At 44.8% G+C, this 12,500-nt stretch overlaps 1 protein-coding gene across 1 annotated transcript in view; it reads right to left on the bottom strand.

Annotated features, from left to right (window-relative positions):
• The window catches only part of bnc2 (basonuclin zinc finger protein 2), a 144,026-nt gene that overhangs the window by 59,379 nt on the left and 72,147 nt on the right, over window positions 1–12,500 (bottom strand). The window contains 1 exon segment of the mRNA XM_080759588.1: window positions 2,419–2,521. Coding sequence (XP_080615714.1) covers window positions 2,419–2,521 — 103 coding nt within the window.

Below are 12,500 nucleotides of genomic sequence, written 5' to 3'. Positions count from 1 at the left end.
CACACCACACACACACACACACACACACACACACACACACACACACACACACACACACACACACGGTTAATGACTATCAAGTTTCCCAGAGGTCTCTGGCCTTTCTTGGGAGGCTATAGTGCCCACTCAGCAGTAGGTAGATAAGGCAGTATCCAGGAGATAAAAGCAGTAGCATTAATATAATTATCTGCCTCTCTTTCTATTTAGTCTAATCTATCTGTCCTTTCTACGCTGGTCTACCTGCAACTATCTCCCCGTTCTGTTTCTCCCTCATCTCTTCTCTCTCCATCTCTCCCTCAATCTCCATTTACGCCTGTCTTGCCCCATCCTGAGCGTGGCCAATCTTTCTGTCTCTTTCCTTTTTCTTCTCACTATGCACATTGCCTGTGCTCTGCTCGACAAAAACCTGAGTGATTTACCCGTTGGAAAGAAGTAGAAACAAACACGGACATTTGTGATACCTTGTATGTTTGTGATATTTCTGGTTGTACATTTTCGTTCATGTTTCATGTTGTTTCTCTCTGAGCAGTCTGGTATCTGTCGCTATACACGGCAATGACTGTAATAATACATTTTCCCCTGCTTTCGTTTCTCCACCCCTTCTCTTTTTCTCCTCCAACCTCAACTTATCTTAACTTCTACTTATTTTCATGTCCTCATACAGTAGTTCTCCTGTAGGTTGTACGCCTTGATCCATTCCTTCTCTCCTCTCTCTCCATTGACATCTGGTTTGTCTCTCTCTCTGTATCTCTAATCTCTATCGCTCTCATCACATCCCCACCCTCTCAGCCCTCACCTGATCGCCCACTTCTATCACACCCCATCTCTCCTTCTGTCTGTCTGTCTGTCTGTCTGTCTGTCTGTCTGTCTGTCTGTCTGTCTGTCTGTCTGTCTGTCTGTCTGTCTGTCTGTCTGTCTGTCTGTCTAGGTGACACCTGCTGTCTGTCTCTACTCTACTCTTTCTTTCTTTCTTCTCTTCTCTTTCTCTTTCTCTTTCTCTTTCCTCTTTCTCTTTCTCTTTCTATCTCTATCTCTATCTCTATCTCTATCTCTATCTCTCTATCTCTCTATCTCTCTATCCCCCTCTCTCTCTCTCTCTCTCCTCTCTCATCTCTCTCTCTCTCTCTCTCTCTCTCTCTCTCTCTCTCTCTCTCTCTCTCTCGGTGTGGTGTTTCCTGCTGACAGAGGGGTTTTGCCTGACAACGCAGTGCGGCCAGACACGAACATAATAAAAAATGAAGAACTACTTGTCAGAATCGCTGCCAACGCCGACATGAATGAAAAGCGGCAGCAGAGAGCGAGAGAGAGAGAGAGAGAGAGAGAGGGAGGGACAGAGAGAGAGAGAGAGAGAGAGAGAGGAGGAGGGACATATAGAGAGAGAGGGAGTGAGAAGGAATGGGAGAGAAGGAGGGAGGGAGGAAAGACAGAGGGTCTTGACAGTTCAGAGAGAAAGAGAGAATAAAAAATTGTCAGTGGGTCCTGTGTGATCTGTCCAACAGAGCCTGTGGCGCTCGTCTCCTCTCTCCTATTTATCTCCTCTCCCTTCCTCTCCCCTCTATTTATCTCCTCTCCTCTCCTCTCCTCTCCTCTCTCTCCTCTCCTCTCCTCTCCTCTCCTCTCCTCTCCTCTCCTCTCCTCTATGTATCTCCCTCTCTCCTCTGTCCTGGCACAGTCACAGGCCAAGCAGGTGTTTTCTTTTATGTTCTCCCTCCCCATCCCTTTGTACTTTCTCTGCCTGTCTTATACTGTATGCCTGTGTGTGAAAAAAGTCATAGGTGGAGAACCTCCTCCTCCTCCTCCTCCTCCTCTCTCTCCGTCTGTCTCTCTCTTCTCTGGTGGATTTGGTGGAGCTGAGGTACAGGTAGCAGAAAACCAAAGTACTCAAACCACAGTAAATAAGTAAAAACAAGAAACAGAATACAATTCTGTCACATGTAGTTTCTGTACTCTCCCCCCCCCCCCTCTCCCTCTCTCTCCCTCTCACTCTCTCTCTCTCTGCTGCTAAAGATGCAGGGTTTATAGAAGTTCCTAACTTAACTTCCCAATGCTCTCAAGGCTCACTCACCAGGAAAGATGAGCGAGAAAGACAGTAATGGAAATGTGTATGATTTAGAAATAATTACATATCTGTACAGTAAAATAATTAGTGATATTTAAATTAACAAATGGCAACACCTTTTCAGATTGGATAAACTGTATTGGGGAACCTCCAGATGTTTAAACACGGTCTCAGACAAGGAACACACATGTCCAGATTAACTATAGATAAGTCCCATTTAATATACTGTTTCCTGACCTCATGTTCAAGGTACTGTAATTAGTTTCTGAGTGGGAAATAATTTGAGAGACGCTCCTTTGCGTAACAAACTCGTCGCCCTGTGCCGGACAAAATTCAAAATGACAGTTTCTTCTTCTTACCGTGAGCCACCCATCCATGTTTGCACTGATCACATGTCCGCAGGTGAATTTTGCCTGGCTGGAAACACTCACACGTGCAGTTCACCAGAGTGCAACGAATGGCCTGCAGGGGTGAGAGAGAGAGAGAAAGAGAGAGAGAGAGAGAGAGAGAGAGACTAGGAGGAAGACAGGTGGAGAGAGAGAGGGAGGGAGGGAGAGAGAGAGAGTCCGTCAATCAACCACTCATGGAGGCGAGAGAGAGAGAGAGTGATAAAGAGCAAGAATAAATACGGATTGAGGAGGCAGTGAGAGACAGAGGGCAGTCATCAATCAAACGTCACCAAAATCCGGTATACAACACAGAGAAGAAGAATACTGAAGTCACAAAAGAAGCATTGTCTGTGTTCACAACACTGGAGTTCTGCTTGTTCCTCACACACCATTCTATGTGATTGTATTACTCAACGACACTGAAAATCTCTTTGATTACTCAGTGTAATTTCGAGAATAAATAAAACCTAAATGAATGAATGAACACCATGGCAGATAAATATAAATAAGTGTTAAAAATATCCACAATAACAACGAGAACAGAAACTGCTAAAAAGCAGTTTCACAGTGCCACGGCTATATTGACAGAAACCTCATTAAAGAAAGTTTGACATCAACATAATGAAATGTAAATCGACCACGAGATTCAGTTTCTTCAGAAACCCATTGTCAACAAGAGGCCAGAGCTCTTCTTTCCAACTCAACTTCCCAGAATTCCTGTGAGCAGACAGACAGCCGCTGCTTCCTGAAGACAGAGGGAATGTGGCTTGTTTTGACTGCAGGCCTCCATTACTCAATAGTAGCGCTGCACTCAGCCTGACCCCCAAAAGCTTTTAGCGGTGAGAGGTTAAGTGTCCAGACTTGATGGGGGTGTGTCTGGTGTGTGTGTGTGTGTGTGTGTGTGTGTGTGTGTGTGTGTGTGTGTGTGTGTGTGTGTGTGTGTGTGTGTGTGTGTGTGTGTGTGTGTGTGTGTGTGTGTGTGTGTGTGTGTGTGTGTGTGTGCGTGCGTGTATGTGTCCTAGGGTTAGTCTGCATGGCCTGATAAGACCAAACATTCATCAGCCACTTTTTTAAACAAACAGAAAGAGAAAGAAATATTTAGAAAGTCGGCTACCGGAAGTACTCTTGAAACGACTCGCCTAACAACATGTTTCCCATTCTCCCGCTCCCGAATAAAAGACGTTGAAATGAAACGTGTAGCGTGCAGCTTCACATTGTCAGCCATTGGCCTGTGTTCTATGCTCAAGCAACATCTAGGAATGCATTTAACCGGATTCACATTGGACGACGACCGCTCCAAGACAAATACACCTTCCCATGAACACAGACCCGCCTTCCAAACCAATGCGTGCTCCAAGCCACAAGATTTCACGTTGACATGGATAGAGGACAGAGGAAAACAAGAAAGAAGGAAAAGAAAGAGCAGGCAGAAAGGGGAAGGAGGAGTGAAATTTCACATGATTATTAATCTTCTTTGGCAGTCGTCTCTGTATTGGCCTGTTGTTATGCTTAAGACAAGAGAGTGATAAATCAAAATATTTACACAGAAAATCTCACAGTCCTTTTTGAGTCAAATCTGTTTTAAGTGGAAAAAACATTTGCCGTCTTGGCGTGTTCGAGAAATGGTCTAGCGAGTCCCACTATGGAAATAACACATTTTCCACTTATCGCCCATCCCCTCCCCCCTCTCCATCAAAACACATCACAATATAATCTATTTTAGGATATTTCAAGCAGAAAAACAACAACTCTGTAATCACCAAAATTACCAAATGAAAACACCAAAGTATAAAATGACCAAAGGTTAACCAGGGCATTTATGTGATTCACCATTCATTTGTTTTGACAGTAAAATCATATTCACGTATTATATGCACAGAGCAGAGCTAATAATGTCATTATTAGCTCTGCTCTGTGCATATAATACGTGTGTGGCTGCAAAAGATATCGTAAGACAAACGGAGAGACACTATCTGTCTTCAAACCAAACAACAATGAATTCATAGTCTGCACTGAATTTGTTATCTCATAAGGTCTTAACAGTATTTTTGCATGCCAGTGGAGAGACAATAACAGAGACAAAAGACTATGACTAAAATTAAATCAAAAAACATATGATGCAGGCGACCCATATTTCACCATGACAGAAACAGAGCTGAACTTCCAGGTGAGCGAGAAAGTCAGCAGTTCAGAGAACAAACGGACACACGACATCTACAGAATATTTCCACCCATATTACACTGTTACAGACGCACAGCAACCACTGCACTGTGGATCTGTGGTACTAAATCACCGTGGCGTGAGCCAAAAACAACCCACACATCTGCAATGTACACATGTTAGACTGCAGCGCCACATGTTCCAGTCCAAGTACAAGTGCACTCTGCAAACTACAAACTGGGAGACGCAATTTCCAAAATGTGTACCCATTCCAGAGATTCTGAAGCAGTCTTATGCCAGATTGGTAGCCCTATCTGAAAAATATTTTATGCCGGGAAGAGAAGATTCGTCAATATGTTTAAAAAATACCCAATTAAATTGACCTTAAGTGTTTAAGATGTTGGTCATTTCCAGGACCCATTGTAACCCCATCAAGGACCGCTGGTCTTTTTCTTTTCTTTTTAGAACCACTGCCCTATTCTTTTCTTTTCTTTTCTTTTCTTTTCTTTTCTTTTCTTTTCTTTTCTTTTCTTTTCTTTTCTTTTCTTTTCTTTTCTTTTCTTTTCTTTTCTTTTCTTTTCTTTTCTTTTCTTTTCTTTTCTTTTCTTTTCTTTTATTCTATTATATTATATTCTATTATATTCTATACCTGCCTGTGATAACACAGAAATAATACAAGCTGAATTGCATGTTCATGTGTAGCACAATGACTTGTTACATTAGAGCAACATTAGCTACCCGTGGATTAAGCCGCTTTCCCATGGTTCAGGATTCCAACTATTCTGCTCATCTCCTAATATACTGGTTATGACCACTGCCAAATTCAAACACAAATTCTTCCACCAAGGTGTTGTAAAACCAGATTAGCAACTGGAGGTGTCAAAGTGAACATGAGCTAATCTGAGATTAAACAGAACATTACACCAGCTCGTAATACGTCGCCCTACTGTTTGACACCGAAGGAGACAGGAGACAGAGATTATTTGACTTAATGCCTTTTTTTAAGCTCTCCAGGTGCCAGCGCCGCAACCGCCCCCACCCCGTCCCCCGCATGAGAGGATTATACTTTGTGTCATGAGTGCAGGTGCATTTCGCATGAAATGGCAGTGAATGGCAGTGCACACTTCAGGCATTTTGCCGTGCTTGTGATGTAATTCATGTTGAAAAAAACCTGATGTGATGTTTAAAAGTGGAGGCAATTTGAACATTATTTATTTACCAGTTGTTAATGAGGGCTGAATTTGTCTGTCATTCTTCAAATGTTGAACCCCAGTAGCATACTTTCATGTGCATTAAAACAAAAATAAATAATAGTATCAGACACCCTAAATTTAACAGACCATCACACAACAACGCTCTTTTGAACAGAACATGTTAGAATCGAAAAGAACTTAATGGAACAGAACACAATACCACTAAACAGAAACTTGACTGTTCGGCGTTTGGTAATTAACCACACAGCCCAGCGGTGCTAACGACAGCAGATGTGTATTAAAAGGAACACAAATAGAAATATCAGACGCACTCCACTAAAGCAGACCCCCCCCCCCACCCCCGCACACACATTTACGAGCTTGGGGTCTGCTGACAGCTGACGAGATAGTTAAGAGGCATCTAATGCAGCAATTAGAGCGTGCCACACTGTCTGTCTGTCTGTCTGTCTGGAGGGGCTGCTAGTGCTACTGCTGTTGTGACAAGGCTGCAGTTCTCTCTAATCACTGACTTATTACATGCTGGCTCCGCTAGCAGCACCCCTCATATCTGGCTGGGCCCATTAGGCCAGACAGCAGCATTAAGAAACATTATAAAGGACAGCGTAACACTGCCATCCCCGCCACCCCTCCCTTCCCCTGCTGAAGAAAGCAAGGATCAGTGAGTAAGTGTATGTGCGTACATATGCATTTCTGCATACTGTGTAAATGTTACAGAGAAGGAATTATTTTAATATATGTCGGCGGAGCGTTGAGGTGCACACGCAGCACTCTCTAGCACTTTGCACGTCCACATTCAGAGTGGATAATAAACAAGCATACTTTACACTACAGTGTGTACAGTCAAGTACTGCGTGCTGTTCTTTAGTGCTTTGTGAATTGCTGCCAATTGCAGGAATGATCGTAATTTAAGTGATTGTACAATTATTGATAAGGAGGTAGAAAATACAAATGAAATGAAAAGAGAGGAAGGATGTATAGGACATTCCTGTAAAGTTAAAACTCTTTAATATTATTCTCCCTCCTCTCTCTCTCTCTCTCTCTCTCTCTCGTTTTTTCCTTGAGCCTGTGGGATGTTTGTCTGGGGTTGTTTCTCCGGGGCTTGTAACCCGTGACCGGGCTGGGTTGGGTCAGGGACAAGCGTGGGCTTGGAGCCCCAAATGCTACATGTGCACATATTTTTGTCACAGCAGGCCGAGGACAAGGAGGAGGTGTGTGTGTGTGTGTGTGTGTGTGTGTGTGTGTGTGTGTGTGTGTGCGTGCGTGTGTGTGTGTGTGTGTGTGTGTGTGTGTGTGTGTGTGTGTGTGTGTGTGTGTGTGTGTGTGTGTGTGTGTCTGGGGGGGAGCAGGCTGTGTGTTATCTGAGCACTGGCCAGATACACTGCATTAGTCACTATGTTAGAGTCTCGCCAGGGTTTCCTCTTTGGCCCAAATACTAAAGGGGATGAAAAGGACAGAGCGAGAGAGAGAGAGAGAGAGAGAGGCTGTCAAATCACTAGAAACCCGATCATTCAGAGAAAAACTAAATAACAACAGGACTAAGCATAGAAAAAGACAGCAATGCACAGAGCAATATAATCAGCATTTCAATTGACACATGCTCAGCCACTCCTTATCTGTTCCAAGTGTGTGTGTGTGTGTGTGTGTGTGTGTGTGTGTGTGTGCGTGTGTGTGTGTGTGTGTGTGTGTGTGTGTGTGTGTGTGTGTGTGTGTGTGTGTGTGTGTGTGTGTGCGCGCGCCTGTGCGTGCGTGTCTCACTGTTAGCCTTTTGTTTAGCTAGAGTCTTGATGTTTAATGGATGTTTGTTTTGGCCAGTGAAACGCTGTCCCAGCCCCTTTATATAAACAGTGACAGGCAGCGGTGGCCAACACCAGAGCAGACTCTCAATTAAAACAGTCTAACTGGGACACATAGACTCAGGATATGAGCTACAGCACAGCACACTGCAGCGGAGGCTAGACATTACAATGCTCTGTGCATTGTGAAAGTTCCTGGCTGAGGCTTGTATAGGGTCCTTATCAAATGAAATACTGCGCTACTCTACACCAGTGGTTTTCAACCCTTTTCATATCAAGGTCCATTATTTATTCGGCTTTTGAGCCACGGACCACCACTTGATCAGAATTTTGTCTATACAATTCCATGCTGTATTGATGTTGGTACCATTAGGAGAGATAACAGGCAAATGTTTAAATAACAATTATTTTATATTCACTATTTCATTTTCCACTCCCAAGAGTTAAAGATATAACATAATAAGGGTCCTTTTTGTTACCATTACCAACTCTCCATCATTTAGCTGGGGACCACCTGGAACCCTCTCAAGGACCACTAGTGTTCCCCGGACCACTGGTTGAAAACCACTGCTCTACACAGTCAAATCCACAGTTTTACGTTTAGAATGTACTGCATATTTCATTTTGTTCAAACTATACTTGCTCAGTTGTTGATGTTTTTGTGTCACTTTGAACCTAATAAAACACAAAATAAGTTTATATATTTTTTTATACTAAAGTTCACAAATACTGGATTGCTATAGACAGCTATAGACCCCAGGGCGAGTCTCCGTCGAGGGCTTAAGAAAGTGGTTAAAGATCACAGACGTGGTTTTACATTTCATACCATTATGCTACTGAACTCAATAGTGTCCACCTGTGCTTTCTTTGGCTTGAAAGGTCAGAGCAGGTCCAGGTGGCAGTGTGCTGGACTCTGTAGGTCTCAATCAATGCTCTTAGATAAAAGTACACTATAGTCCAGTCCCTTTGACCAAACCTAGACTATTTTCACCTCAGCCATGTTGTTTTGGCCGTTCAGGAATTAATTCGCCATGCATTCATTCCAATAGCATGTCATGTCATTTGTTTTAATAAACTTTTTTTGTAATTAACATTTTATTAGTATTCCTAATATTTATTGTATAGGTTCAGCTAAACCAAACTAAGCAAAATTAAATCAAAATGACTTCATCTTAACCGCAAATGTCAGGACACATAATGGACTGTTACACTTTTTGTGAGGTTGGTACAGTATCGTCCATCCTCCTGCCTGCATGGTATGCTCCCCTGCAGTACTGCACTGTAGCTGCTAGCACGCGGAGCCCTGCAGCACAACGCATGCAGCAAGGCCAGCTGTTGGAGGCTGGCTGAGTATTGTTCTTTCTGCTTTAATTGAAACCTTTAGCATGTTCAACACGGAGCCACAGACCACAGCTCTTGTTTGGTGAGTTAAGCAAAGCCGAGGTCTAAATGAAAACCCTGTGTGTAGTACAGGGCGTGTGTGTGTGTGTGCATGCGTGCGTAGGCGCTTTCATGAGTGTGTGTGTGTGTGTGTGTGTGTGTGTGTGTGTGTGCGCGCGTGCGTGTGCATGTGCGCGTGCGTGCACGTGCGTGCGTGCGTGCATGCGTGCATGCGTGCGTGCGTGCCTGCAGCAGCCTCAGATCTGAATTTGTGTCTGCTTAGGGTCAGTGTAAAACACTGGGAGCATCTTGTCCTCTCTTCCACCCACAAGATATTATCTCATCCATGAGTTAGCTGCTGAAACGCTGTCAATTTCCTGCCAGAAAATGTGCGGACAACGTGTGCAAGGCAAAAAAGAAAAGAGGCTACGAAATGGAGCCGCAGCAGCATCGCGTGTCATAAACTGGGGCCCTGGCTCCGACAGATAGCTCAGGACTTCACAGTGTCCATATTGAAACCAGGTGACAAATAAAACGTCTGCTGGATAAAGAAAGTCTTTGTAGTCAGGACGCAGCACGCCACAGAAATTCTAAGGGGAGTAAACCGCTTTACGCCAAGGCTAATTTTTGCTTGTTTTGACTTTATGCGTCGGGTTTCGACTTGAAAAACGGTCCCTCTGCATGCCTGCCTCACAAAGTACTACAAAATAAACAATGATTAATCATTGTGTGCACTGACTTCAGTGGCATGTAAAAGACCTGAGGAGAGGAGAGGAGAGGAGAGGAGAGGAGGGGAGGGGAGAGGAGAGGAGAGGAGAGGAGAGGAGAGGAGAGGAGAGGAGAGGAGAGGAGGGGAGGGGAGGGGAGGGGAGGGGAGGGGAGAGGAGAGGAGAGGAGAGGAGAGGAGAGGAGAGGAGAGGAGAGGAGAGGAGAGGAGAGGAGAGGAGAGGAGAGGAGAGGAGATAAAAGTGAAATCCCCGTAGAGATCCCCCCCTCTGTCATGTCAGCTCTGGTCTTTGAGCCATACTGTAGGCAGTCATAGAGCCAGAGTTTCCTGTCCTGTCCTGTCCTGTCCTGTCCTGTCCTGTCCTGTCCTGTCCTGTCCTGTCCTGTCCTGTGCTGTCCTGTCCTGTCTTGTCCTGTCCTGTCCTGTCCTGTCCTGTCCTGTGTGCAGCTGTGCGTCTGGGCTCTGACACGGGGCAGAGGGACCAGAGCTATGCTAATGGGAACCAAATGGGGCGTGAGTCCCCAGTGGATTCACAGAGGACCAACGAGACGCAGGAGAAGAGAAGAGAGGCATGTGTTTTCATGTATTCATGACGGAGACATGAGACCCCCCCCCCCCTCTCTCTCTCTCTCTTCTTTCTTTCTTTCTTTCTTTCTTTCTTTCTTTCTTTCTTTCTATAATAGTTTTTATGCATGCTATTTTTGTTCCTTCTTGATCTGATCTGAGACCTATTCTCTTCACGGGACTCCAAAGCTGCTTTCCATTCGACAGGTTGTGGGACATTCCGTAGTATTATCAATGAGTGAAATGGCTCTCAGATCAAGATAAAGAGAAGAAACGGCACACATAATAAAATGAAACTATTATACAGAGTTTACTTATAAAGCTCTCACTGCAAAGAAATATAAATAGATTATACCACGCACACTGCTTTGCTCGGTCCAAGCAACGAGGGACCCAAACAAAATCCTTGAATTAAAGCAACCATGCATGTGAAAAGGGAGAGGACTAGCCGGGCGACATGAAGTCAGATGAATGTCAGATGTTTGGCCACAGCCCTGGCAGTTCTTGTTGCACCTCGTACACTCGCACACACCAGATCACATCACATCCGAGGGCCAGCTGGGACAGCACACAGTGCTGTCAAAAAATTAAGAGGGAAAAAGGTGGGGGGTTGGACTCTATAGTCTTCCCAGAATTCCCTTGGGGCCACTGCTGGGCGTTCTATTCCTGATGCCCCTAACAGACGGCGGCAGGGAGGCAGATGACTGGCCGCAGTCTGAGTCCTGGAGGTGGCAGTAGAAGACGTGACAGGGGACAGTGTTTAGTCTGGCTGGCTGCAGGAGTCAGCTGAGTCAGTGTGTCTCACTACGCAGTAGCCAGTGGCACTAGTCTGTGAGTCACCGTTGTCATCCAGCACTTTACAGCTCCAGGACTGAACTATTAGTTCATATCATCATGCAGAAAACGACTGTCCAAAGCAGTAAATTTTCAGGGAAAAAAAATTAACCAGAGTTCCAAAGGATCCAATAGTTATTAGTCATAAGCTCTTGTTAATACCTTTCATTGGTTAAATATTTATAAAAACCCATGGGCAGATGTAATCAATTTCAACCTACTATGTTAGGCATTGGTATTATATGCAAAAGCACACTGTGACCATGTAGTTATTTCTACTACTTTCTTGTAGACACTGTCATACAACAAAGTAAATAAAGTAATAAAGTAAATAAAACAGGCCAATAATTCATGCAAAAACATAAATATGAAAATATGGAGATGCAAGGTTATATATTATAAACCCATGACAAAGGATCCCTATCAGTACTACAGAGCAGTGGCACCATTACAGCTTAAAAAAATGAACTTAAATACTGACATCTGTCCTTCGAAGGACAGATGTCCGCTGAAGGACACCTCACCACTCTCCAACTTCTCTCCACTGCGGCAGGACTGAGTCACCGAGAACAAAATCAAGCCCCCATGACAACAGCTCCCTCCCACTCAATAAACATGCGAGCGAAATCTGATCGATGACGACCCCCGCCTTCCCATCCAGTCTGACTCAACTAGTATGATAAGAGTGTCCGTGCATGCGCGTGCTGTGGGACAGTCATGCTTGTTTATGGAGCGGGGGATACGGGGCCCAGCTGGACACGCTATTGTGAAACAACCGGGAGACAGAGAGAGAGAGAAAGAGAGAGGGAGGGAGAGAGAGAGAGAGAGAGAGAGGGAGGGAGGGAGGGAGGGAGGGAGGGAGAGAGAGAGAGAGAGAGAGAGAGGGAGGGAGATGGAGAGAGACCAAGAGAAAGAGGAGCAGAGACATTGCAGGGAAGAGAGAGAAACGAGGGACGGAACGCCATATCACGATCACAACTAGTAACGCGATTCTATGATCTTTCTCCCCGTCTCTGGCTTCCCCCACAGAAGTAATGTACACCGATCTACAGTACAGGGATCTCTAGCGTATTGTAAAAACCAGACGGCGCGATGTCGCTTCAAACGCTGACTGTCCTCCATGCAGGCCCAGCGCTCTCGCCGTATACTCTCTGGCTACGACGTTGCCAGGCATGCAGGAAGGAATCAGCGTTCTGAAGCACTGACCCTAACCCAGGGTGGGTGTGCTTTACAGCAACAACATGCACTGCTTGTGATGCGTGCACCGCGTATAAAGAACAGAGAGAGCGGCGCTAACAAATAGCTGACCCTTAACCACTCACTTCCACGTGTAGCGCCGTTACATGTTATTACATGAAATCATGTTATTATTACTGTAC

The sequence above is a fragment of the Protomyctophum bolini genome, assembly GCF_963924005.1.
Source record: "Protomyctophum bolini genome assembly, chromosome: 3".
Classification (NCBI taxonomy): Eukaryota; Metazoa; Chordata; class Actinopteri; order Myctophiformes; family Myctophidae; genus Protomyctophum; species Protomyctophum bolini.
Note: the sequence above shows the minus strand (reverse complement) of the source record. Positions and strands in the feature narration are given on the sequence as shown.